The 27,454-nt window shown below is 50.7% G+C and overlaps 4 protein-coding genes across 4 annotated transcripts; 2 read left to right on the top strand and 2 right to left on the bottom strand.

The window, feature by feature from the left end:
• Positions 1–124: 124 nt before the first annotated feature.
• On the bottom strand, positions 125–6,179 carry FOBCDRAFT_237955 (uncharacterized protein; the record flags this gene model as incomplete). Its single annotated transcript, XM_059610178.1, has 19 exons — positions 125–402; positions 523–928; positions 986–1,207; positions 1,250–1,335; positions 1,489–1,670; positions 1,730–1,794; positions 1,889–2,056; positions 2,321–2,440; positions 2,505–2,707; positions 2,756–2,849; positions 2,919–2,983; positions 3,036–3,160; positions 3,228–3,452; positions 3,512–3,588; positions 3,631–3,847; positions 3,916–4,052; positions 4,712–4,802; positions 4,887–5,006; positions 5,056–6,179. The coding sequence occupies 19 exons, from the start codon at positions 6,177–6,179 to the stop codon at positions 125–127; spliced, it is 4,005 nt and encodes a 1,334-aa protein (XP_059466951.1).
• A 961-nt stretch (positions 6,180–7,140) lies between these two features.
• On the top strand, positions 7,141–11,263 carry FOBCDRAFT_218105 (uncharacterized protein). Its single transcript, XM_031176465.3, has 2 exons — positions 7,141–10,006; positions 10,068–11,263. The coding sequence occupies exons 1-2, from the start codon at positions 7,406–7,408 to the stop codon at positions 11,103–11,105; spliced, it is 3,639 nt and encodes a 1,212-aa protein (XP_031047598.2). The 5' UTR covers positions 7,141–7,405; the 3' UTR covers positions 11,106–11,263.
• On the bottom strand, positions 11,257–13,005 carry FOBCDRAFT_157128 (uncharacterized protein). The gene is made up of 4 exons (XM_031176464.3): positions 12,537–13,005; positions 12,396–12,477; positions 11,784–12,327; positions 11,257–11,730 (listed from the first exon to the last, which is right to left on the bottom strand). The coding sequence occupies exons 1-4, from the start codon at positions 12,703–12,705 to the stop codon at positions 11,581–11,583; spliced, it is 945 nt and encodes a 314-aa protein (XP_031047597.2). The 5' UTR covers positions 12,706–13,005; the 3' UTR covers positions 11,257–11,580.
• Positions 13,006–17,961: 4,956 nt separating this feature from the next.
• Positions 17,962–27,033, top strand: FOBCDRAFT_129827 (uncharacterized protein; the record flags this gene model as incomplete). Its single annotated transcript, XM_031176463.3, has 7 exons — positions 17,962–19,064; positions 19,117–20,176; positions 20,230–21,665; positions 21,703–21,805; positions 22,392–23,209; positions 23,276–25,816; positions 25,869–27,033. 7 exons carry the CDS (start codon positions 17,962–17,964, stop codon positions 27,031–27,033), a joined length of 8,226 nt encoding a protein of 2,741 aa, XP_031047596.3.
• Between the last annotated feature and the right edge of the window lie 421 nt (positions 27,034–27,454).

The following is a 27,454-nucleotide window of genomic DNA, read 5'->3' as shown; positions in this document are numbered from 1 at the left end:
ATGCTCGTGTCTTTCGCGTGAGCGCACCCTTGATGTTTTCTCCCAAGTCACTCCGCATTGAATATCTAAGGAAGTATCCTTGTCACGAGAACATAATCTCATGCCTCTATTCAACAGAGCCTTCTTATGAGGCACCTCCGCGACCACCAACTCCCCACTGTGCTTGCGCCTCGGCGATCGAGGTGTCAATCTCGGGCAGCTTACGTCCTCTACCCGTGGGTGCGGCCATGAACTTGATCTCAACAAGGTACCGAAGATACCTACCGATATCCTCACGGGAAATGCCGTCTCCTGCGCTATCGTCATTATCTATCCAGCGGTCTGCATCATCCCTAAGAACAGCCATAGCGTTCCTATTATCTAGCTTAGGAGCATGAGTAGTGCTTGGGAGATTTGCAGTAGCTATATGGAATAGCGGCATCTATGCGTTTCGCTCCTGATCCTTCTCCACGGCTCCGGCTGAGATAAACTCCTCCAGCTGCGACTTCTAGATGTCGTAGTTAACCTTGGGAACTTTATAACCGTAGTAGCTTAGTGCAGAGAGGAGCTTGTTCATCCGCAGACGGGGGTGAGCAGTAACGTGCACCACGTTCATGCCAGGGAGAGGGTTTAGCGTCGAAGCGACAACAACGCATGCGACGTGATTGACAGGGATAGCATTGATTGAGTTGATGATGCGAGGACGAGCACTAAGCTGGCAACAGCCTTTTAAGAGGCGTACGATCCAATCGCCGGTGTTCGAGACACCGCTGTTGCGACTGCCAAGGATGTAGCCTGGTCGGACGATTGCGCCGCGGAGACCACGGCGGCCGGCCTCGCGAACGAGTTGCTCAGACACCCACTTGGTTTGCCCGTAGCCGGTGCCGAGACCGGTGCGGTTGGGGAACAAGTCATCGTACTCAAGGACGGCGCCTCGGCCCGTAGCGGCCTGGGCACCGGACAGGTTGATATAGTAGTCGGTATCGAGGGTCGAAGTTGAGGAAACGAATGAGAAGAGCTTGGGCTTGCCCTCATTACAGAGCTTCATAGCGTCGATAGTAGAGAGAACATTCGGCCCCATCATCTGTTCGTAACGAGCGATCCAGTGGACGTACGCAGCGTTGTGGATAAACGCATCAGCTGTATCAGCAACATGTTTCCAGCTAGCGTCGTCAAGGCCAAGACGAGGCTTAGAGAGATCACCAATAACGCAGGAGATCCTCTCAGCCTAAGAGTCTTGCCAGAGACTGTAGCCTTTAAGGGACCTTACAAGACGCTCCTTTGCGAACTTGAGGTCCTTGGCTCCCCGGATACAAGCGATAAGCTTAGTGTTCTTTCTGTCCAATATATCCTTGGCTAGGTATGCGCCGAGAAAGCCAGTAGCCCCGGTAAGAAAGAAAGTGGCGCCGCTAGAGGGGCTCAGAACATCGGGATCCGCGCTTTGTTACTTCGCGTCTAGAGTATTGGTAAGCTCATCGAGGGAGTCAGAGTAAACAGTATCGTTAGAACGGTCGACTGTGACAGCCTGGCCGCTGCGAAGACTGTCGACTGCGCTGCCCAGGCCGCGAAGAGTGGGATTTGCATAGAGAACACCGATGGTGACATCGACACGCAGTTCCTTGCGAAGGTTAAGTAACAGTTGCTGGGCAAGAAGACTGTGACCACCGCAGTCGAAGAAACTTGAGTCCGGCCTTGAAATCGAGGATCAGTATTTAAATGGTAGATAAGTGAACTACCAGTAGAACCATACCTGACCATCTTGGCGTTCAAACCCGGGATTAGAGTTGACCATTGTGTCGCAATAGTCTTCTCAGTCTCAGAGAAGGTTTCCCCAGCTCTTCAGATCCTCTTCCGAGGCATCCTCTGTCATAAGAGAGGCATCGGGGAAAGGAAGATTAGGAGAGTCAACCATTCCGTTCGGGTTAAGAGGCAGCTTCTGCAACACAATGTAGATCGAAGGAACGGGGTGCGCTGGCAAGCGAGACTTGAGGTGGTCTCGCACCTCTGCTTGGATACGGCGGAACCTCTTGAGGTAGACAGTACAGGGTCCTATTTCTACACCCTCTTCGTCGATATCCTGGAGGCCCTGAGTCTCAAGCTAACGCTTCCATTCAGCGATCTCAGGCACGATGTAGCTGACAAGTGTCGGCTCCTCATTACGATCTCTTCGAACCAGTGTCTTGCAGTCTCAGATCAGAGGACTGCCACCAAGGTTCGCATCAATCTCGTTGATTTCAATGCGGAATCCACGGATCTGTTAGAGTCAGCTTTGTGAAAACGCACAATGGAACAAATCGTTATCCACCTTAACTTGTGAGCCCATACGGCCTAGGACACGCACAGCCCCGTCTGGTCGATATTCTCCAAGGTCACCTGTGACGTAAAATCTGTCTCGCGGCCCCTTGTAGTACTTGCGCCAAGGTTCGCCCTGATCGTTGGCCTTGTCTGCCTCCATCCACTTCTTGTTATCAACGAACCAGTTATCGATGAACTTCTCCTTGTTCTTCTCGGGATCATTAAGATACTTCGGCAAGACCAGCAGCGCGGATATAGATCTCTCCAACCACACCGATCGGACTGATCTTGGTGTGATCTTCTCGATCCACAACCAATACCTGGACACCCTTCATGCCCCAGCCAGCGGGAATAGAGTCGCCGAGTGAGTCCAGGGCTGTAGGGTCCCCCTGGGCGGAAGGGACCTCAAAGTAGGATACAGCGCGAGAAGTTTCTGTGGTTCCGTACATGTTGATGATGGTGCAGGCGGGACTTAGCTGACGAAGACTCCTACAGTCGCGAGTAGTGAGGACGTCACCAAAGAAGAAGACCTGGCGCAGGCTAGGAAACTGCGCTGTGGTGCCACCAACCAGAATCTATCCCATGGCAGGCGTAAGGTGAGTTGTCGTTGGTGACCACTTTCTCATCCATTCACTCAACCTTACGTGCTGGATATCCTCCTTGGTGGGCAGGATTAGGCTTGCGCCCAAGGCCAGGGGCGTCATGATGTCTGGGGCCAAAGTTAGTCACAGCTGTTGAACACGTAGTAAATGAATCCGCACCTCGCTGGATTGGGTCATGGGAAATTCCGGAAAGACAGGCGAATACGCTTTCTGATGAGAGGCCGAACCTCTCAGCCATCCACGGGAAATACTTTGCTAGGCTGTAATGACGGCCAAGCACGCCCCTATTAAACGTTAGTAAAAGTTCAAGCTCTTAGCAAGGTGGAAGAAAAAGAAAGGAAAAGTTCGTACTTGGGCAGTCCTTGCGTTCCGCTCGTAAATGACAGCGTACAGTTAGAGTCAGGTCCAATGAGCATATCAGGAGGTGTTGAGGTCCTCTCCTTAACGTTGGCAAAGATATCAGCACTGTCTTCGCCCGCAGTCAACTCGCCATCGTCGGTGAAGCGGAGGTCTGGGGTCTTAATCTTAATGGAAAGTTCATCATCAATGCACTTTTGGACGAGAGGAGCCAGAGGACTGTATCAAGACGTTAACCAATGGAGCTCTTGGGTATGAAGAGTTGGGGATGGCCCTACCTACTCTCCTCTGTAGCCTTGCGAATGGAAATCAGCGCCGTAGGCTTGGAAACTTGAAGATAGACTGGTATGGTACGCTAGTTAATGCTGGTTCAAGTTCTCGTCCGGGTACACCATACTTTGTTGTCTTTGTGGGGGGGGGGGTACTGAGGATCAAGAACAGTGACGATAGCACCAGCAGCCAGGGTTCCCATGTATGCACAGACCAATTCGGCTGAGCGGTGCGTAAAGATCATGACTACGTCTCCATTCTGGATGCCAGAATCGCGTAAATAATTTGCGATGTTGTTACTTGCTTCATCAATTTGGCGGTAGGTATAGGTTCTTCTTGGCGCCCTGTATGCGTTATAGCAACTGATGTAATTACGACCATGTTTCAATGCAAGGGGATATCCATCACCCACTTCGAGGTCACAGTCTCTGTCACACAAAGCCTGTCGGGGTGAGCTACGGCATTCTTGTGGAATATCTCATGAATGCCTCCAATGTAGCCTCCCCAGCCGAGATCTTCAGTAGGGTCAGCGACATCATGCCGGCTGAACTTATACACAATGTAGGAAGAATTCCTGGCAGCTACAGCCAATGAATGATGCGAAGAGATTGAGCGGCTAAGGGCGTTGATGAATTCAAACTCTCGATATGTGATCCCCAGATGTAATAGAGCGACGGTCTGACACCATTTAAGAATGAATGCATATGGCTTGTGGCTTTCAATGCGTCACACAGGAAATTTCTATGGAGATCTGAGACCGGAGTGCTAGTATAGGGTAGTCAAGACAATGTGCATCGGGTCACGTGACCTTATGGCGCATCTTTTCAAGTCAATTCATATACAAAGAGTGATTTCTATCCTGATGACAAAAAGACTTAGGTAATTCCACTGCAAGTCTACTAAATCTTGAGACTGGTTTCCTTTGACTCCTTCTTTTACTGGAGACCTGGCCAACAGCATAGGAAATGGAAAGTGGAAAGTTGGTTGCCTATCACCCGGAGCCTGGCTGTTGCGGAAACCCATGGTTGTTGACCGTTACATTGACTCAAATATACATCAACAATCTTGTTACTGATGACCTAGTTACTGTACATGGGTTACCAGCACAATGCTGCGAAGAGATCTAGGCTCTCCTTACTAAATCCCACAGTTCAATACCTCGCAGTTCTACTCTTTTAAACAATCCAAACCAAATGTTATAGACTCACAAGCCACATGTTGTGCTCAAGTCTCAAGCACATGGCTAGTAGATGCCGCCCCCTTGATGAGTGGGCTGAGGTGTTGACGGGCCAGTGATGCCTCCGGTCATGTAGTTTGCATTAGTATGTCTAAGTCAATAAATCAGTATCAATCAAAGCCAAGAATGTGAACCCATGAACTGACGTGCTGTCCCAGTTTCTTCTGTGCATCTCACGACCTCGGTGATGCTGCTCGCACTCAGGATGATATGTCCTAATGGGTGGCTGACGGGACAATGTTGGCGTATGGGCACGAGATTGTCGCCTGAGGGTGTGTTAATACTATATGAAGCTGATATACGAGCATATCCTACCCGGGCATCACAAATTCGAGTTGGTCAATATGCTGTCGAGTGTCCAGCATCACAGACTTGGAAGTTGATGGCTTTTCCATGGGATTGAAAGGCAGTCTAGCGGGCAGCATGGCCAAAGGGTTGTGATAATCTGACCAGTTGCTATCATTGGCGTTTGACAAATCTGTTTGTCCGCGAGATTCTTGCCCGTTGAATGCGTTATGATGAGTATGCTGTATTTGCGCATTGGAGATTAGGTCGTAATCGTCACTATGGACTGTCGCTGCTGCAGAACCTGGAGATCGGATTCTATCACTATCAGCTGTGTTGCTCCTGTCACTTCCTTGAGAGTGATCCGAGGGACCACTATTGCGCCCAAGGTCTTGACTGTTGCGAGGTGCATCATGAGCCTCTGTTTGTTTATCAGCATATCTGTTTGCGTTTGATTCCCGATGAGAGCCTTCTGGCGGAGGCTGTGGCATGGCAGGGGTTCCGGGAACTGATTCGCTGCCCACGGTCGAAGCTTTTCCGAGAGGAAGTCCAAATGCTCGACGGAGACGCTGACGCCAGGAAGGATGCCGAGGGGGCAAACCGCTTGAAGACATAGAAGCTGGACATGACCCAGAACGATGCAATGGTCTGACTTGCTCATTCTGACGAGTGGTAGGTTGAAATATTGGCTGTGGTTGAACGTATGTAGTTGGCTGGATAGGTAGAAATACTGGGATCTGCTGCTGAGGCACCACCCCCGAAGGACCTTGAAGATGCGGGAGGGCAACTGGAACGAGAGGAGCGAGAGGGGGGTGATAGAGTACAGGCTGATATGAGACCTGTTGGCTTGGGAATCTCGGAACAGGAGGTAGTTGTACTAGTGAAACAGTCGGAGCAAGGGCGAACGAGCGGCTTCTATGCCTCCGTTGGCGGCGGAGCACAATTTCCTGGTGAGCCGTCGTTATTCTTCCCAAGTAGTACATGTAGGTAAAGAGAAGAACGATCAAGATAACTGTAGCACTGATGATAATACCTGCTTGTTCAGAGGGAGTCAGGCAGTCCCAACCCAAACAGTGGTGACCTCTAACATAAAGGCTCAATATGTTGGGCCAGGCGATGCCCACCTGGTTGACGGGAGGAACGGGGGCCATCATACTGAAGCTTTATAGCTGATTTTCTTTTATCTGTACCTAAGTGAAAGTACTAATTGAAACTCGCAAATATGAGTGGATGAAGGAGTTGGGGAGAAAGTCCTCCCAGGGGATGGGCGAGGACGAAGATGATATCCTTCCCAGGAGTTATTGACGGTATTGAGGAAGAAGAGAAATGAGGATCGAAGCCTCAAATGAAGAATATATCTAAACTTCAAGGAGAGATATAGATATCCGAGCTTGAGAACTCATCATTGGCAAAGTTGGCTTACACTGTCTGCCAGCTGCCAGCAGCCCGCTGCCCTGTGCCTAGTGTTCACCCGGCCAGCACCCCGAGCTTGACGATCACTACCAGCCTGTGAGAGATCGAAGTAACATGCTTATTTAGAAACATTAGTATTTAAAATTTGAAAGAGATAGCATGGAGCGGTTGGGGGATTGTGATGCGTTAGATGGCGATAAGGTGATGTTCGAGAAGAACGAACAGAGGAATATCCACTGCATAGAAATGTGCTCTTTTCTAGCTCATGTAATCTATAAACCAGGAGATATGAATATCAAGGGCATTAATATAGACCACGTAATACAAGACGGTATATCAATAATATAGAAACTAAAAGGGAAAAAAGAAACCGCTTTTATTAGTTCCATTATAATAGGTATAGTAAACCATTGTCATGAGTCTGTTAAGGTATGGAAAGGTCCTACTTACAGCAGTACAAGGTAAGTTAGCTATATATATCTAATGCCATACTACTGTTAGCTCAAGTTTCTCGAATTACAATTTATTATTACAGAGCCTGACTGTCTTGTAGGTTGTGGTCACCTCAAGCTGGAGATTTCGCCGTATAAGTCAATGGCCAATCAGGAGCGGTTCTCGTCCCACTAAATTGCACCGAAGTACGTACCGCATATCAAGACCTGTCTGGGGGCAGCTTCTCATATTCTCTTTCATCCTGCGATGCAACAAGACCAAGTTGATACGCCTAAACTTCCTACGCCATCATCACAACCCGCCTCCCTCTCGCCCGTGTAGACAATATCACACAGGCTCGCTTAGATTCTGCGATTGATTATGTCACTTGGTCTTTGAACCACTCGATGAGCTGATCCTCCTTTAACTCGAGGCGCATTGCTACCAGCTCCGAGCGACGCGTTCCTCGAACCAACTTTTTTACTCCCGAACGAACAACACCACTCTTTTATCCTCACGCCACTCCCTAACCACGATGTCCTCTTCGCAAACAGCCGCCGCGAACGGTGTCAATGGCGAAACACGGTCCGTGCCGGTCAGTACCCGATTTACTGACATCCCTTCCGCCATCGACATCCCCGTGCAAGGTGACCAGGAAGACGAGGCTGTCGAAATCGACCTTGAGGACCTCGTCGATGACCCTACCGAACTCTGTACCCTCTTCGAGAACGAGCGCGCTGCCAAAACTTACTGGATGACCGTCGCTCTAGCTTATGCCAAACAACACAAGATCGATCATGCCATCGAGATGCTCCAGCGAGGCGGCAGCGCCATCCAAAGTAACAGTTCCAATCCGCGCGATAAAGTCAGCATGATCTGTTGTCTATGTTGGATGTATCTGTGGAAGAGCAGAGAGGCTCCCCGTGTCGCACCGGAGGGCACCTCTGTGTCTGAGGCCAAGACAAAGGAGTATTATCTTCAGCTCGCGACATCTTCCCTTAACGATGCCGCTCGACTCAACCCATCGTTTCCTCCTATCTTTCTCGCCCGTGGTGTTCTCCTCCTTCTACGAGCCTCTTTGCAGGCACCGTCCAAAACTACTGGAGGCATCGGTTCCGAGAAGCACGAGCTCCTTAAGACTGCTGTAAAGTCCTTCGACGATGCCCTGCGAGTCTCCCAGGGAAAAAACATGCTTGCACTAATGGGAAAAGCTCGTGCTTTATTTTCAATGCACAAGTACCCCGAGTCGCTTACAATTTACCAGGATGTTCTGCAAAAGATGCCTGACTTGGTTGACCCGGATCCCCGAATTGGTATTGGCTGCTGTTTCTGGCAGCTTGGCTTCAAGGACGACGCCAAGATGGCCTGGGAGAGGTGCATTGAGATCAACCCTGATTCAAAGGTTGCCAACATTCTCCTCGGCCTCTACTACCTGGATGCGAGCGGTCATGTACCAGTAAACAGTGACGAATTCCTGAAGCTCTACAAGAAGGCCATGACAGAATACACGCAGAAGTCTTTCAAGCTCGACAAAAACCTCCCCCTTACCTGCTCGACTTTTGCCGGTTACTTCTTGTCTCGAAAGTCGTGGGACAATGCCGACAAGCTGGCACACAAAGCTATCCAGTACACAGACGTCAATGCTATTGCCAGTGATGGTTGGTACATGCTTGCGAGAAAAGAGCATTATGACGGTGATACGGAGCGTGCGACCGATTACTATCGCCGTGCCGATGAAGCTCGCGGAGGTACTGAGACAGGCTACCTTCCTGCTAAATTTGGTGTTGCTCAGCTCTCAGTTTTGAAAAATGACTTGGGGGAAGCCAAGCTTCGTTTGGAAAAGATGATTCAACAGTCCAAGAACAATGAAGCTATGATTCTCCTGGGCACACTGTACGCCGAGGAAGTCTTCGCTAACCAGGTCAGCGACAGCAAGGAGGACAAGTCTGCTGAACTCAAGAAAGCAACCGCTCTTCTTGAGGGTGTACGAAATGCTTGGAAGGACCCGAAGAAGGCATTATCGCCAGATGCCTCAGTTCTCCTCAACTTGGCACGCCTGTACGAGACAGATCACCCTGACAAGGCTCTGCAATGCTTGCAACAAGTTGAGCAACTGGAATTGGACCAGGTCCCGGCATCTGAACGACCTGAAGATAGTACTGATGAGGCCGAGATCAAGGCTGCGCTTCGCAAGTCGCTGCCCCCTCAATTACTTAACAACATCGGCTGCTTCCACTCACAAGCTGAGAAACATGAGCTTGCGAGTGACCTGTTTGAGGCCGCGCTAGGTGCTTGCATGAAGATTGGCGAGAAGGACCCTGAGATGGACACAGATGCCTTGGTATCCACAATCAGCTTCAACTTGGCTCGAAGCTACGAATCTAGAGGTCTCACAGACAAGGCTGTCGAGGTGTACGAAAGTCTCTTAGCTCGCCACGACGATTACACGGATGCTCGCGCCAGACTTGCCTATATCAAACTCAGGAAGAACCCGAACAAGGAAGGTCCCGACGCTGTCGCCAAGTTGTACCAGGAGAACAATACCGACTTGGAGGTCCGAGCCTTGTACGGCTGGTATCTGGGCCGAGTTGGCTCAAGGAAACGCCCAGCCAACCTCGGCGAGGATAATGAGTTCCGCCATTTCAAGCATACCCTCCAAAACTATGACAAACATGATAGACACGCTCTCGTGGGCATGGGTAATCTGTATCTCATGCAGGCACGAGAGATGCGCCGCGAGTCGGACTCGGAAAAACAAAAACGAAGTGCTACCTACGGTAAAGCTGTTGAGTTTTTTGACAAGGCGCTGTCACTGGATCCAAAAAACGCTTATGCTGCGCAGGGTGTGGCCATTGCTCTTGTCGAGGACAAGAAGGATTACAAGGCGGCACTGGGTATTTTCAATAAGGTCCGAGAAACTATCAGGGACTCCCACCTCTATGTTAACCTGGGACACATATATGCTGAGCTCAGACAATACTCAAAGGCCATTGAGCACTATGAGATTGCGCTTTCCAAAGATGGCAAGGCCAATGATGCAACAATCCTCGCTTGTTTGGGCCGAACATGGTTGAATCGTGGCCGGGCCGAACGTGATGTGGATGCACACATCAAGGCACTTGAGTGTGCGCAGAAGGTCAGTGGCCCCCTCTCATACTTCGTTGTACTTTGTACCTATGCTTACTCCTAATCAACAGGCTCTCGAGGTTGCTCCTGAACAGATGCATTACAAGTTCAACGTGGCTTTCGTGCAGATCCAGCTTGTTACAATGGTCCAAGGATTACCAGAGAACAAGCGTTCGACAGAGCAGCTCGAAAAGGCCGCTGAGGGCCTCGAGGCTGCGATCGCGTCATTGGATGAGATCGCAGCGCATCCGCAAACCCCTTACCCCAAGCACGATGTCGAGCAGCGTGCGAACATGGCCCGTAACACCTTGCGCAAACAGCTTGAACGAGCCATCGGTAAGCAGAAAGAGTGGGAGGAGAAGAATAAGGAGAAAATACAGGCAGCCAAAGAGCTACGAGAGGCCGAGCTCCGTCGCCGTGAAGAAAGTCGTCAAAAGGCTTTGGAAGCAGAACGGGAGCGACAAGAAAAGATTAGGAAGGAACGTGAAGAGATTGCTGCGCAAGATAAAGCTCTGGCTGAAAAGCGCGCTGAAGAGGAACGGGCTCGCGCCGAGGCTGAAATGACGACTGATAGCGAGACGGGAGAGAAGATAAAACGAAAGCGGAAGACCGCTCCAAGGGCCACGGGAGAATCAAAGCCCAAGAGATCAGGAGGAAAGAAGAAGAAGAAGAGTGATCGTCAAGACGATGAGTCTGAGGAAGAAGAGGAACGTACAAAGAAGCGCCGTCGTCTGACAAAGAAGGAATCATCCAAGTTCAAGTCGGCCGAGATTGTTGTTGACAGCGATGAAGAGAACGAGAACGAAGATGATGAACTCGAGCGTGCTGAGAGAAACATCGATCGCGAAGAGACTCCTCTATCTGAGGCTGAGGAGAAGGTTGCCGAGGATGACAAGATGGAGGTCGACGACGGCGCCAACCAGGAAGGCGAAGACGATGACGAGGAGGAAATCGCTCCGCGCCAACAGCACAAGCGAGCCCGTCGTGGACGTGTCGTCGATAGTGACGAGGAGGACAATGAGGATGGGGATGCACCTGCGCAAGCATCTGGTGATGAGTCTCGTCCTGCTGCAGATACCAGCATGGCCGACGCAGACGAAGACGAGTAAAAGGAACCACAAGTTGATAATTAAGAATGTAACCTTGCTAATATAAGCTGAAAAAGGATTCCCTCCGGTTGGGATTATTTGTATCATAAGTTAGATGGTTTTTACATCATGGCGTAGGGATGAATGGAAAGCGAATTTATCACAATTGGTCATTTAAACTGTGGTGTGCCCCGACAGTGATGGTATTTAAGATTAAATGAATAAATTGTGGCATACAACTAACGTGAATTGACATGTCTTCGCGTGTCGTGGTTCTTCATCTATTCCTAGGATGTGCGCCTCCTCATCGGCCGTGTCCTTTAATTTCAGACTTTATGTATCATTCCGTCTCTTGTAAGCTCATTTTCTGTATATATATATGTATGTATATATAAGGTGGCTGGGTTTTACATTGCTATTGATGACCCCTGTATGGTTCCTTATTGCGAGGAGTAAGGAATTGGCAGAGGTTGTGAAGCGGGAGTAATTGGCATGCTTAGAAGGCAAAGACCTGGTCAACGAGCTTGCTGACAGGACGGGCCTTCTTGAAGCCAAGGCTCTCTGTTGCCTTCTTGAGACCGCTAATCATGGGAGGAGGACCGCACAGAAGAATCTTGACATCATCGGCAGGCTTGGGAAGATATTTCTAGAGCATGGTCAATCGTTGAAAATAGCAAAGTTGAGCACGCGAGAACTTACGTCGATCATGTCGGCAGTGACGTAGCCAACGCCACCAGTCCAACCCTCCTCGGGCTTGTCGAGGACGTAGTGAACGCGGATACCAGAGTCCTGCTTAGCGAGAGCGTCGAGGTCCTCCTTGAGAAGGATATCCTGGGCAGTAACGTTGGCAAAGATGAGGTCGACCTCGGTCTTGTCTCCGGTAGCTCGGCCGCGAACGATGGCGCGGATGACTTGGAGCATGGGAGTGATTCCAGTACCGCCAGCAATCATACCAAAGTGCCGAACCATATTGGGAGTGTAGACAAAAGCGCCCTTGGGGCCACGGACCTTGATGGTCTGACCGACAGTGAGAGACGCCATGTGCTTGGAGATGTTGCCCTGAGGATAAGACTTGATCAAGAGGTCAACGTGGCCGGGCTGGTGGTCACCAGAGATGGGAGTGTAGGAACGAACAATCTCCTTGGTAGTGCCATCGGGCTGGGGGCAAGGAGCGCCAATTGAGATGTGCTGGCCGATGGGAAGACCGAGAATGTGCTTGGGGCTGGGGAGCTTGAAGCGGTAGCTATTGTGAGATTAGTATACTGAGCAGAACGAGGACGGGACGGGTCGGTGGGCATATTGGCGGCTTACATGGCGACATTGTGAGATACGATGGTCTTCTCCTCGAGCTCGAACTCCTGAAAGACATCGGGCTTAAGACTTGTCTTGACCTCTGCGATTACAAGTTAGTCGACATTGACTTGGGGGAGGTTTCATCTGGCGGCAACTTACGGAAGGCCATGAAGTTGTAAATGCCGAATGCTACGGCGACAAGAGCAGCCCAAGGAGCCCATTCCTTCTTAACGATAAGAGTGCCAACGATGAGGAGCAGGCCAGGGGCGTAGACATAATCGATATAGTGCCTCGCGAAGAGCGAGTGGTTGTCGCCAGGAGAGGACATGGTGGAGCTTTGGAGATCCGCGCCTTGAAAACCAACTGGGAGGTGAAGCTCTGTTATTTGTTGTATTGCTCTCGGCTGAGCAATTGAACCTTGCAAATGAGCTCGTATGAGGTTGTACGGAAGCGTATGAGGCGCAAGAGGCAGATTTTGCTTCTGCTTCTTCTTCTTCTTCTGCTTTTGCTTTTGCGGGGTGCAAAAGAAAGCTGAGGCGTTTGACGGTTTAAAGGAAGAGGTTGAGGGGGTAGCTCTCCTATGAAAAATGGAAACCGAAGGCCGATTTCCGAAATCGCTGATGGCTGATGGAAGATTTTGCTTGTTTGGGAAGGCGGTCAGACGGCGGGGACGGTGCAGCGGTCGAAAATACCGATTGATCGTGAGAATATCGATGAGTGTCAATAGATCTGATTGGCCAGACAATGACTGTTGATACCAATTGCAGAGTATCACGAACCGACAAAACTCTCGGAACTAAATTATTGTGAAGTTGTCAAGTTAAATACAAGGGAGGCAGCTTCATATATGGTACAAGGTAGGTAATGTGCCTTGCGTTGTATTACTCCTTATTGTAGATCACGTCCCCTACTATCAACTTATAGATGTCACGGCAAAGCTCACCTAATACAAGCTAGCGTGGGCCATACAGCTTTGTCTCAGTGTCTGGGCAGTTTACTTACCTGCCGTGGTTTGGTCGTGCCCCTCTACTTACCGAGATCTAGTAGTTAAAAGAGGGATATCTTCCTCGGACCTCAAGTGGCCGTTAGAACTACCGTACCTCGGAATCTGTGTAATTTGAGAGATTTATTCGGCATCATTCCATTAAACTCTTGACCGGGTTTAAGCAATTATCTTCTTCCCTTGAAATACAGGAACTATAGAGGGCTTCATCGCCTAATACCATATTGTAAACTCATCGAATCAAAACCTCAATTATGTTACAACTTGTGATGGAATTTCCAACATCACAATACAATCTGCTTCAAATTCGTCTAGACTTATTATACCAGGTTGAACCAAATAAAAAGTACAAGTTCTTGTTACGGTCTTGAGCATGGCATGATGATTACCTAGATACTATGGGTTGAGAATAACTACTGCCACAACTTGACATATGACACATATCATCGCTGAGTCAACTTACATCGAGAGGGATTCGAAGGTGCAAAGGATGCTCTCATCAGAACCTTAACAAATTCACGACGTTGTGTCCAGAACCAAAGTAAGGGACATTGACGCATATACAGCCTACAAACATGAAAGCACACGCAGCAAAGCATCAAGAGCTTCAAATTAGAATACCATAACGCATCATCTTCAGTGGAAATTTCACATCATTGAACAGCTGTTTTTCGTCAGATAGCATCTTGCGGGATAGGCATCATATATTTGAAGATCTCCGCTGCCAGCCATCGTTCGGACATACCTCGTTGTTTGGGAATGAGAATAAGCCTTTTATCCGTTGTCTCAAGCGATACTCGAGAGACTATACAGAGTGTTGTAAAATTTACCACAAGTCCAATTGAGGTCCTGATTACCACTTCAGGCATGAAAGCCTTCGAAGATGGAATTCTTCTAGACGATGGACGAAGTTGAAAAGGTGGAAATAACACAGTTGCAGAACATCGGTCGGCTGGGTATAGGTTTCCAGTCACTTTCAATGTTTCAGTAATGCTTCAAGGTTCTAAAACTATTCAAATATTTGTAAGCGGTCTATGTCGAATCTCAACTCCTCTTGCCGAGGTCAGTATACACTGGACCTCAGCAGCCTCATGGACATGCCATTTCCCAAACATTACCTTATCCACGTGTCTCTAAGCTATGCAATTGAGCGGTCAGCAGGAGATGGCGACTGAGTTATCCACAAACAAGGGAACCGCCATGAAATAGAGTATCACTACTCAGGTAGACGACGGAGGACGGCAACTTTTATTAGTCTGGTCCCTGAATTTATGTAGCGCAGTAATCGCCCATCAAGCATGGATATCAGTGGGGGCGTTGCTTTTCTTAGAGCATATTGGAGCCGGCGTCGTTCGTGTCGAGCATCAAAACCCACATGACATGATCCATGAGGTGCTGCAGACTGCAGTGCAGGTCGTCAAGGGTCTCTCGACAGGGGCATCTGTGGATGGAAAACTACCTGACTTGGCTCCTGCAAGTGTAGATTCAATACGACCGTTGCAGTGCCGTCCTGTAGCTTCACGGACTCGCCGGTCATTGGCCTGAGACCAGGGTGACTTTTGCTGACAATCTTCCAGATATTGACGGATGATCACGGTTTCACCACGAGATGCCACGCCGCTTAACGCCAGACTGAAGTGGCTCCTCAACCGCCAATGGCGAGCTCTATTAATTGCTGCACTGGACGGTCAAGCACATTGCCTGGATCACTCAGATATCCAAGCTCTAGTCTCAGCTTCTCCTGTGCCATGACGCAAGTTCGTCAAAGATTATTATAAGATGGAAGTTCCAGAACGGCCCATCCCTTGAGATACAAGTCGATGGGAGTTCATCATGCTGGAGCTTATCCTGAACGAGGACGCTGCGTCGTCTAGCGGGTGGCTTGGATGCACGCCAATCGCAGGCTCCATGATGCCCTATCAAGCAAGCCTTGTCTACCTACTTAGGTAGTTAGGCTTGTGAACTGCGACTGCGCGGGTTGCAAAAGCTCGTAAGTTGATGCGGCGTCCGGCAATACGGCAGATAAGGATTATGCAGAACAGAGGTTTTGCTCTGCACGAGATCTTTTCAGAGTGCACGACAGTCGGGAGAAAAGAAGGATAGTCATAGGTGGCACGAGATCAATGAATACGATGTTGACATGCCCAAAGGATCAAGGGATTGGCCTGCTAGGTGAGCTGGAGCCAGGGCAATGGGCGGCAGCTCCACCAACTTACGAATACAAGCGTACAAGCCGCAATTCTTGTGCAGAATCTCGTGGCCATGATGGCCTAGGAGTTTACTGAAGATGGGCTTGAAGCGAAATGGGCGGTTTTGATGGAAGATGGAGAAGGGAGGGGTCGCAGACTTCAAAGTCTCGTCAATTACAGTATCGTGATAATATGATAGGGCTTACAATCAAACCAGGGCAGCTGAAAGTTTGAAACGAGCAGTTGTTGATGAATTTGGCCGGGGACACTGAGCGTCAATTGGCATTGTCACTCACATTTGCATTACCAGGGCAGGGCAGGGTACCCCGCGCATTTAATGATTGGCTTTGTCGTGAACAAACTCAACATCAGGAGCCGAGATAATGATGGGTTTCAGCATCATCATGGCCCATCATGACCACTCACCACGTCCATCGCCCGTCATGGATGGCGATTATCATCCTTGGAAGAGCATTCTGTGGGTCGACGGCCAAACCTTTACAGCTTACACGTAGTAGAAAGTGAGATATGTATAAGAGCGTCTTGGTTTGAACAGCCATTTCCTGTTTATCTGCACTCAGTCTCAAACCTTGGACCACGCCATCCATGTCCACGTCTAGACACGCACGCCTTGATTCTTCTCGTCCCCGAAATGCCAGGCCCAGAGGGGGGGCCCTCACCCCTTGACATTTTCCTGCGGCCATATTCAACCGAGGACCAGTAAATCGCATTCAATTGGCTTTGCCAATCGAGATCTAATCTACTACGCGTTAGTCCTTGTTTGTGCTGGGTGAAAGAGTCCGGTCGTGCAGGGATTTCCCCTTAGAGATGAGGGAGGCTTTTTAGTTTCTTTTCCATTAGGTGCCCGCCCGCCCGTTGGAGATTTGCTAACTATCTCCCTATAAGTTCAGTGGAGCTTTGGCTGTTTGACCCAACTGTAAGTCCGTATGCACAGACAGATCCATTGTGTCCATGGGTGGTCCTGCACTAAAAAAAAACCCCGGCCGCAGCAGTCCTTATGACGACGACAATTGATGGGATCCATGGATGTGAGATCCAACCCGACCTCAGACCATCCATTTCCTAAGGTACCTAGTTAATGGTATGGACTACCTTACCTTATTTTCTTTGCTCTTCCATTTTCCTTCCTTTCCTTTCGACTTTCGACCTTGGAGTCTTTTTTTGGCTTTTCCTCTGGAATTAATCCTAGTCAACCCCTCCCCTTCCTTTTTCTTTCCTGCCCCATCCTCTTCTATATCCATCGCTATTTCGGCCTCTGCCAGCTCCTATCCTTGGCCCGTGGCCGAAGACATCCATACATTATCACCACTCCAGGCGCCTCTTTTGTCTTATTTATCATCCTCTCCTTTCCTTCGTCCTCAAAAGGCTCGGCCTACGACTCTGTCTCTCGCTCCTCTTCCCCTTGTCGTCTCCGGGACCACCGGATCAAAAGCTTATACTCACTCGCCTCGTATTGTTGAAGTCTCAAGCCTCCTGCTGGCTCTCGTCACGACAACTTTTCTCCCGCTCTGCGTTGCTGGGCATCGCCTTTGCCCTCAAATCCCCCATGCTTGGCAGTATATCAGCATGCCTGCGACTGTGATCTAGATCTCACATGTTTCTCTGCTCTTCATCGAGCTGGCCCGTCTTTTCGGCCTCACAACGACGTCATCTTGAATATTGGTCTCATCAAAGCCGTTGATTCATTTCCTCGCCGCCGATTATCCGATCGAAATCTCAGCTCGTACCGTGATAACTCCCTCCACGTACGCTCCATTTGCCTCTACCTCTGCCTTTGCATCCTCTTCCTCTTCCAAGGAGTCCTGTCTTGCGTGACTGTCTGCAGTATCTACAGTACATACCCATCAAGTACATCTCCGGCCGAACTGGAACTAGTTGTACATGGCGCTCAGCCTCTAAGCACATTCCTCAGCCATTCTCCAACAACGCTCTACCGCCGCCAAACCCAAAATATTTGGACTCAGCGACCGACTCGACGCCAGCCGCATCCACATCCACATCCACATCCACATCCCGCTCTGACTCTTGACTCTGACGACAACGCATGCGGGGGCTCCTTTCAGCTTGACTCGTTCAATATTTTGCGACATTGCATAAGTGTAGCCGAACGAACTGAGACATCTTGACGTCGAGACGACCCTGTCACCCAGTCCACGGTTCACATCTCTATATCGTTTTCGGCCTCCTTTCAAGGAACCCTCATTTGTTTTCGAATTGAGAGTGTGGTGTCGTGTGCATCTCCCCTGACGGCATGCTCGCCATCTATACATACTGAACCACTTCTCCGTCTCTGCTGATTTGGGGAACTGCAATTCTCGAGCCTTGAAAGCCAGCGACAATCTTGTGGTAGTTTCGTCCAGGAGTTGTCAACATGAGCGCCGAAAAGTGGAAGAGAAGGACTCTTCCTACCCTCAGGACGCCCCCTGTACCAATTCCTACCGATGGTAATAAGGGATTCGATAATGTCGACGGAAAGAAGCCACGCGTCTTCTCGAAAGCTCTTCGTTCTCTTAGCAATTCCTCGATGGAATCCATGTCACAGAGCCCATCTCGAAGCTCTTCCTCCATTCGGCGTCTACAGAAGACACATTCAGGGTCAGGGTCCATGATCGACAGGATCCATCGTCGAGTATCGATAGCTTCACCCATGAGCGCATCCGCCCCAGAATTTCCATCAGTTACTCCCGAGGTCCCCTATTCGTCCATGGAGCTTATACAATACGGACCACTGAAGACTGATGTCTCGCTTCTTAAGGCCCGCGCCGAATATCTGGTTCTTACAGATACCTGTCTGATCAAGTTCGGGAGTATGGAAGGAGCAAGAGCTGCTTTCCCACAGATAAAATCAGGCAGCGGGACACTGAAGCCCAGCAGTGCACATCACCATTCTCACAAGTCGTCGTCCGACGTGCGGATAGAAATACCCTTGCGATCCATTGTTGGCGTTTTCAATGAAGAAGGTTCAAGTCCTCGATTTGGCGTCGAGATATGGTGGTTCTCCCAGTGGCCAAAGCTTGCGTATTCCAAGACGCATCTATTCTTCATGTTGCCTAAGGATCGGGATGACTGGCTGGCCAGTATTCAACAGGCTTGTAGAATGAGCCATAGGCGAGCTCCTTCTCCCTCCTTGATCCCTGGCAATTTGAAAGCGAGAATCAACCATATTGTGGAAACCACGGAACCAGACTCGAATGCCAACGCCTCTAAGATATTGACTTTTCCCGTGGTCAAACGTACAATAGGCTCACCTCAGAAGGCTAATTCTGCTGATGAGTCTCAGCACTTTGTGGATGGCTCGTCCTTCTACATCGTCATTGGACCAGCTATGTTGTATTTCCTCGAGGTTCTCAAGGCAGATTATGCGACTACCCCTGGTGACTTGCGCGTAAAGGTGCAGTCCTACGGTACAGTCTCACTCATTCGATTCCGAGCGTCTGTTGCGTCACACGAACAAAGGTTTGTGATGAGCTTCCGGTAAGTCTCACCACACCATACTTCATTATTCCATGTCCTAACGTAGGGCTAGGTTACCACTAGGCCGCGAGAACAGACTCGAGCTTGCTAGTGTACATTACAGACATGTTATCGAGGCGATGACTAAAGTCGACCGAGAATTGAAACCCATGTGGCCACAGCATTTGCAAAAGGCAATATTCGATATCAAAGGCCTTCCTCCGCCACTTCAGTTGACATCTGGAAATGATTTGGGAGGTCTCGAGCGAAGTTTGCACGCCTATTGCGCTGCTTTCAAGGTCCAGGTGCCAAGATGGACCATCGAATGGAACACTCCCTCTCAGCCAGCATTTCGCCTTTTACCTCCTGGCGCACAACCATATTCTACATTGCAATTACTTGCACTATTCCGAGCCTTGCGTTATAACAGTTACTTCAAGGAGCTCTCCTTCCGCAATATTGATCTATCAGGTATCGCAGGAAAGAAGGATTATTCCCATTTCGGCGACACTATCGCCTACACATCACTAAACGGGGTTAAAATATCTGAAGAGCATTATGACATTTTGATGCAGTCTTCTGTTCTCAGTCAAGAGATGCATGCCCTGGCATTTTCATCGGAATCGATCCGAAGTATGGATCTGAGAAATATTCTTGGCCCACGAAGCACCATTGGCCGCTCCAAGGACCCTGATGGCTCCCGGAGAGTCAGTTCCGAGGTTCTTCGACCCATCCTGCTGTTGCTGAAGCGTCAAGCGTGTCTTTGTCACAGCATCACCATGTCTGGCAATCTCATTGCATCAGGCGACATTGAGGAGCTGGCAAACTTACTCGTCCTTGATGAGGTGTACATGAAGAAACTCGATCTATCTAATTGTGGACTTGGCGATGAGGGTCTTACTACACTCTGGGCCGGAATTCCAGGTCAGGGCGCCAATCTTCAACATATCGATACTTCCGAAAATCAAGGCACGGTCAAATTCGAAACCATCCGGGACTCGCTTAGCCAACTACGAGCTATAAGAAAACTGAACATCGCTGGCAACACTCGACTCCCGTTTGATGTTCCTTTGTTTGAGGATCATGTACTGAGCTCATGGAGTCTGGAGGAGCTTGACTTATCTGGCATCGCTGTAAGTCGACATATATTCTATGCATGGACTCGTAACTAACAGAAGTCAAATAGCTCAATAGCCCAACTGTGGATATTCTGACTGCGTATCTGGCGTCACAGAATTCCGAAAACCTCAGAGTGCTTCGTCTGAGCAAATGTGGTCTAACGGGTGCTCAAATAGCCCAGATGTTTTATGCCATGGGTCAGGCTCGACAAATTACACTGTACATCAACGGCAACCGCTTAGACGAGGGCATAGATGATTTGTGTGCTGTCATCAGCGAATGTTTTGGCCCTTGGGGACTATTCGTGCAGATGGTAGAGTTTGCCTTGGAAGCTAACTACATCAAACTTTTGAAGGCATTAGCGGTCAACCAAACCATTGAATGTCTGAGTCTTGCAGGTACTGCTACCCCTGACTCGGCCAGCGAAACGGCCTGCAGAGCGCTTTCAGATCTTTTCTCTCAAAACCATACGATTAGGTTCCTTGACCTCTCTGGATTTGATGCCAAGCTGGATGAAGGCCGTCTTGGACGGGAATTCTCCAAGGCCTTGAGTGGACTAAGGTTCAACACACGGCTTGAGCACCTTCGCGTGCGAAGCCAATTGCTGAACGTGAACATCGGAGACCTGGCTGAAGCCATCTCTGCTAATAAAACCCTTCACAGTCTTGACTGTGAGGGCAATGATTTCAATCTTTCGAATTTTAGACATCTCGTCCGACATTTGAGTGACAATACGACGATCCGCTATTTTTCGGCTTTCTCGGATCGCGATCTCGCCCAGACAATACAAAAGTCGGTGGACAACGCCGTGGCTACGGCGACCTCGGCGCGCAGGCAATCTATGATCTCCAAACTGCGTCACGAAAAGGTGCCGCAAAGTATTAGTGAGCCTCTAGCACAGCAGCTGCGAGATGGCTGGGAAGACGCAGTCCGAACCCAACAAGAGGTTCTGGAGAGAAACCAACTCTTATTTGAAGAAGGCGAAGATGGTCGCTACGACTCAGGCCAAGATGGCTATGTGTTCTGCGATGGTGAAGAAGACTTCTCTAAAGCATTTGGCGGTTTGGCGCTACGGGCTTTCGAATCCAAGAGGGCTATGAATCGTCGCGCTTCCAACCCTTATCTGAACAATAAGAGAGCCAGTATGATCTCACTGGGCCCAGCTCGTTTGGTCAGCGCCGAACCAGGTGCCAGAGTGATAAGGTCTTGGTCAAGATCTTACTCAATTGTCTCGAGCGAGGGGGGTATCAGCGCTGCAGAGAGTCCAAGCACAGGATCAGCGATCCCGACACCTCCTGAGCCCGAGAGCCCCGTAGAAAAGGAGTATCTGGTAGAGAATCAACAAGACAGGAACGAAGAGCCGCTCGATTACGAATACAGCTTTGCAGATCCGCATGATCCTGACTTTGGGCTTGAACTGCGAGCCCATCGACGATTCTGGAGTGACGAAGCTGGCTGCATCGAGGAAGAAGAACATGGAGTCCAGTTTGAGGAACGGCACACGTGAGATGAGGATAACGAACTCTAATGGACAATTGAGTGCAGAGAAGTTGGCATTGTGGTCGACTCTATTCCGATCATTCCGGAGTTCTTTTCGTGATGTTTTCACTTGGGATAAGGGGGCAGGCGTTTATGAGTTTCTGGTATGATTGATGGTTGGTGGTTTATGCAGGTTTTGCGTATAAGTTACTCTTGATACCCTTCGCTAGTTTGAGTTTTTAGATGAGTCGAGTTCAATATCAGTCTTCAATTGTCTCGGTTTAAGCTACTTACTACGTACACTGATGCATTTTGTAATTGCTCTCTGTTGTGATGCATATGTCAGTACCCATGATAACACAATAAGCGTGACTCAACCAAAGATACCTTGGGTGAAAGACCGCCAATCCCTGTCGCTTCCAGGAGAGTCTAAGCCACCCCAATTTGCTTAGGTTGGTTCATTCCCCTGGAAAAGCCCACCGATGCCTTGGCAGGCCACTAGTAGCGCTCCAGCTGGAGTCTCCACTGGGGGACAACTCCACTAGAAACCTACAGCAACCTGCCCAGGCTCGAGACCACGACGCTCGTCATCACATACGAAGCCACTCACCCATTCTCACTTCTCCATCATCACATTTCGTGGATGCCCTCTGTCCACTCCACAATTACCATCCGAGGGCCGTTCAGTCCTTTAATATTGTATTTCGCATACTTTTATTGCATTTGTTTTTAACTTTCAACACCTTCCAGTGGAGCTTTCACGCTCCAGAGAGCTCCTCTCGATTCCTCATAACCCCCGAATTTAGCGCCTCCTCGAACCTCCCAAACGAGCTTTTTGTCCGTGGTCTTGCGATCAGGAATCAACCCGCAATGTATTCCAACTCGAACGCCTTTCTAGGCGGTAATAGCCAGCGTCCTGGCGGCCAGCAGCAGCAATATGGCGGAGGATCGTTTGGTAATCTGGGTGCTGGCCAGCAGCCTGGCCAACCCAGCCCCTTTGCGCCTCAACCTACAGGCTTTGGGCAAGCTCCTCTGCAGCAGCAGTATACGGGCTTTCCAATGCAGGGCCAGGGACTACAGCCGCAGCAGCCCCTTCAACAACAGTTTACGGGATTTCCGGGACAGCAACAACAACCCCCCCAGCCGCAGCAGCAGAGCTTCCAGACCGGTGCTCCTGCGATGCCGTCGATCCCGCCTCAGTTCCAGCAACAGTTCCAGCAGCAACAGCAGCAGCAACCCACTAGCTTCTCCGCCTCGCCTCAGCTAGCCTCTGGGCCTTCAAACCCACCACCGGCGCCGATGAAGCCCCAGGCTACCGGCTTCACCGAGATGGCCGCGTCCTTTCAGACTGGCGGTACTGCGAAGCCCCGAGGTCGAAGACAGGAGAAGTCGCAGCCCAATAAAATCCCTAATATCCGTCTCTCCTTCATCACAGCCCAGGATCAGGCCAAGTTCGAAACCCTGTTCAAGTCTGCTGTGGGAGAAGCTGGCATGACCATGTCAGGAGAGAAGGCTCGGGATCTGCTTATGAGGTCAAGACTTGATGGCGACTCTCTATCGCACATCTGGTAAGAAGAAAATCTCTTCGGGGCATGTTACTCGTTGTTTATGCTCTTGTTGCTAACAAGTCTCAGGACTCTTGCTGATACCACTCGTGCTGGCCAGCTCTACTTCCCCGAATTCGCACTCGCCATGTACCTGTGCAACTTGAAACTGACTGGCAAGCAGCTGCCACCTAACCTGCCCGAGAACATCAAGAACGAGGTTTCGAGCATGGTGGATATCATTAGCTTCAGCGTCGCTGACGAGAGTGCTCCCGGAGCCGGCTCTTCTTCTGCTCCTGATATTAGAACCAACACTGCCACTCCACCGACCATTCAGCAGCCGCAACCTCAGCCTCAAGCCTCAAATGCACAGCTGCTTCAAGCGCAGATGACTGGGTTCCCGGGACAGCAGACAGGTTTCGGTCAGCAACAGGGTCTGCAAAACCAGCAAACTGGGTTCCCTGGCATGGCAAACAACTCTCAAGCTACAGGTTACAGCGGTCCTCGTCCCCCGATGCCCCCAATGCCCACGGGATTTGGCCAGTCGCTCGCTCCTGGGCCTGCAGGTGGTATGGCTGCCCCTCTGAATGCTCAACCTACAGGACGACCTGGGCAATGGGGCCTTGTCAATGCTCCTTCTACCGGCCTGCCCAACATCGATGCCCTTCAAGCCCAGATGATGCCTCAACAGGGCCGAGAAGCTGGAAACTTCACCACTCAGGGACTGCGAGGAAACGCCGTTATCCCCTGGGCCATTACAAAGGAAGAAAAGACCCGATACGATTCTCTTTTCAAGGCTTGGGATGGCCTTGGCAAGGGATACATCGGTGGTGACCAGGCTATCGAGATATTTGGTCAGAGTGGACTTGAGAAGCCCGATCTTGAGCGAGTTTGGACTCTGGCTGATCACGGTAATAAGGGACGTCTGGATCTCGACGAATTCGCCGTTGCCATGCATTTGATCTACAGAAAGCTAAACGGTTATCCATTGCCTAACAACCTTCCCCCTGAGCTTGTTCCTCCTTCGACTCGAAACTTTAGCCAGTCCATCGGCACCCTCAAGTCAATGCTTCACGATGAATCTGAATTCCGCACCAAGTCAGGTGCCGCTCTGCTTCCGCAGAAGACTGGCGTTAGCTATATGAAGAACCGCTCATTCAGGGGCGCACCCGCTGGAGCCGTCGCTGGTCGGAAGGATGCCACAGTCTTCAAGAACGAAGACGAGCAGTTTGGATATAGATCGAGCGCTCGTCGCAGGGTCGGCAACAACTCGCCTCGTCCCGAATCTCCCGCTTCTGTTGCCTCGAATGACGACCTAACCTTGGATCAGCTCAAGAAAAAGATTAAGGAGAAGGAGGTTCTCCTGGATGCTATGGACTTCGCAGATGAGAAGAACCATGAAGAAGACGACATCCTCGACCGCCGTGACCGCCGTGAGGCGGAGGAGCTCTATCGTCGCATTCGTCGAATCCAAGAGGATATCGACTCTCATCCCGATGCTGCCCTGGCAAGCGGAGACTCCGACGCTGAGCGAAGAGCTCTCAAGCGCCAACTTCAAAATCTTACTGACAAGGTTCCCGAACTTGCTTCGCAGGTGCGCAGAACTGAGAAGGCCATTATGGATGCTCGGTTGGAACTGTTCCGTATCAAGGATGCCAAGGCTCACCCTGGCAGTGGTGCTCCTATTGTAGGAACAGGACCTGGCGGTACAGTAACTGAGTCGGATCGACTCAAGGCCAGGGCCAAGGCCATGATGCGGCAGCGAACTGCTGCATTGACTGGCAAGAAGGTTGATGTCGGCACTGAGGATCTCGATGCACCTAAGCGTCTCGAGGAGGAGAGCATCAAGGTAAAGAATGAAAAGGAGAGTAACGAACGTATGGTTCGTGATGTTGAGGAAAGTGTTCGCGACTTTGCGCACGGTATCGAGGACAGTCTCAAAGAGGGCGGTCGTGATAACACCAGTGAGCACGAAAAGCGCCGCTGGGAGGACGCACTCGGTGTTGAGGATGAGGTTCGTGACTTTATCTTCGACCTTCAGCGTGAAAGCCGCAGCGCTCGACTTCGTGCTCAAGACAAGCGACCCGCCCGGGCTTCAGCACGCACCGAGGAAAGTCGGCCGGAACGTGTCGCTAGTCCTAGGGTTGAGAGTCCTGTCTCGACCTCTCGCACTGCGACTCCTCCTGCTGGAGGCTCATATTCTTCATACAAGACCCCTGAGGAGCGAGCTGCTTTTATTAAACAGCAAGCTGAACAGCGAATGGCTGAGAGGTTGGCCGCCCTCGGTATCAAGGCCCCGACAAAGTCCGGCGAGACAGCTGCGCAGCGCATCGAGCGAGAACGCGCTGAGCGAGCTGCGAAGTTACGACAGGCAGAGGAAGAGGATGCTCGTAGGGAAGCCGATCGCCAGGCTCGTCTAGCTGAGGAGCAAGGGATTCCACCTCCTGCACCTGAGCAATCCAAGGCGGAGGCCAAGAGGCCTCCACCTCCCCCAACGCGACACCGTGGTAAGCCAGAGGCTGATCAAGAAGCTGCAAAGAAGGTCGAGGAGGAAGCTGCCGCTAAGCGGGCCGAAGAAGCACGACTTGCCCGTGAGCACGAGCAGCAGCAGCGCGAGACGCAGCAGATGGAGTAAGTGTCGAATCTGAAGGTCCGCGTAATCATTTGCTAACCCCGTTTCTAGAGAAGATGCACAGGAACAGGAGGACGATCTCGCCAAGGAGCGTGAGGCTTCTGAAGCTCGTCTGAAAGCCCTTGAAGAACAAGTGAGACAAGGCAAACTTCGCAAGGAGGAAGAGAAGAAGCGGAAGAAGGCAGCCATGGCTGAGGCCAAGGAGAAGGAGGCCAAACTTGCGGCAAGGCGGGCAGAGATTGAGGCTGCGCGTCAGCGGGAGCTAGAACTTCAACGCCAGCTTGAAGCCATGGAAGATGGTGATAGCTCCTCGTCGGATGAAGACGCAGGACCTCAGCAAATCACTCCTCAGGCTTCTACGCCCACTAGGAGCGACAGTCAGGTGGCCAGCCAAGAGCTTGACAAGAAGCCCTCGCCGCCCCCTGCTGCTGAGGCAGTTTCGTCTCCCCCTCCTCCTCCTCCAGCGGTTGTCACGTCGCCACCCAGTGAGACCGAGAGTAAGAACCCATTCTTCAGGATGATGTCTCAGTCGACTGAGGGTACACCCGCTGCTGCTCCTCCGGCACCTTCGGCTACGAACCCTTTCCATAGGATGACCCAGAACCAGGAAGCCAAAGCTCCTTCTGGCCCTGTCTCGCGTCGCCGTGCAGACACTGACGACTGGGGTTCTGATAATGATGATAAGGACGATGACTCAGACGATGAGCGACCCGGTGGTGGTAGCGCAGCTCAGCTGGCCTCTATGCTATTTGGCACAATGGCACCTCCTCGTCCTCTCTCCGCAGCCGGTAGGGAATCAGCAACTGCTAGTCCTGTGGCCGCCAATGCTGTGACTCCTGTCGCACCTCCTCCGCCTCCCCCGATGCCGAACACTGACTCTCCGGCTCCGATGACTTCTCCACCCCCTCCTCCTCCTATGCCGGGGAGTGATGCGCCAAGTGCTCCTCCGCCTCCACCTCCCATGCCCGGAAGTGACGCCCCTTCGGCACCACCGCCCCCACCACCGATGCCATCAGTCGGCGCACCTCCTCCACCTCCTCCCCCTATGGGTGGCGCTCCTCCACCTCCTCCACCTCCCGGCGATGCACCTGCTCCTCCTTCCGGTGGCGGACGTCCAGCGGGCTTCCTGAGCGAGATCCAGCTGGGCAGGGCTCTCAAGAAGACAACTACCAAAGACAGCAGTGCAGCGGCGGTGGCGGGACGAGTTTTGGATTGAAGTTATACTTTTTTGTGCATAGCATGGGGAAGGAGGCAGACTATTGCAGATTATGAGGTGGGACCCGAGACAGGTGTGACGTTTAGTCAGGGAAAAAGGGATGGCTATTTGTGTTGATGCGCGTAGAGCTAGCTAGTTAGTAATGTGAGTCCAGAAAAACGATCTCATCGTGACTCTGGGTTTTCTTTTTCTCGCCACGTCTTGTGAAATTTTTATTTGCGACTACATATTTACTGTGCGGTGCTGTGCAATGAGACATGCTATGTTGAGAAACGTCGTAAACATGCTGTGAAGCCAAGGTCGAAGCACGATGCCGCTTCACGATAACGATAGTGGTCATCGGAGACGAGGCCTCGTGCTCCGGCTTGTAATTGTACTACGTTGGCGCCAAAAAGGTCTCAGTCAGGTCTCAAGCCCCTTT

This window comes from Fusarium oxysporum, chromosome III (genome assembly GCF_013085055.1).
Source record: "Fusarium oxysporum Fo47 chromosome III, complete sequence".
NCBI classification, from domain to species: domain Eukaryota; kingdom Fungi; phylum Ascomycota; class Sordariomycetes; order Hypocreales; family Nectriaceae; genus Fusarium; species Fusarium oxysporum.
The sequence above is the reverse complement of the archived record's forward strand: the minus strand, read 5'-3'. Positions and strand labels throughout refer to the sequence as shown.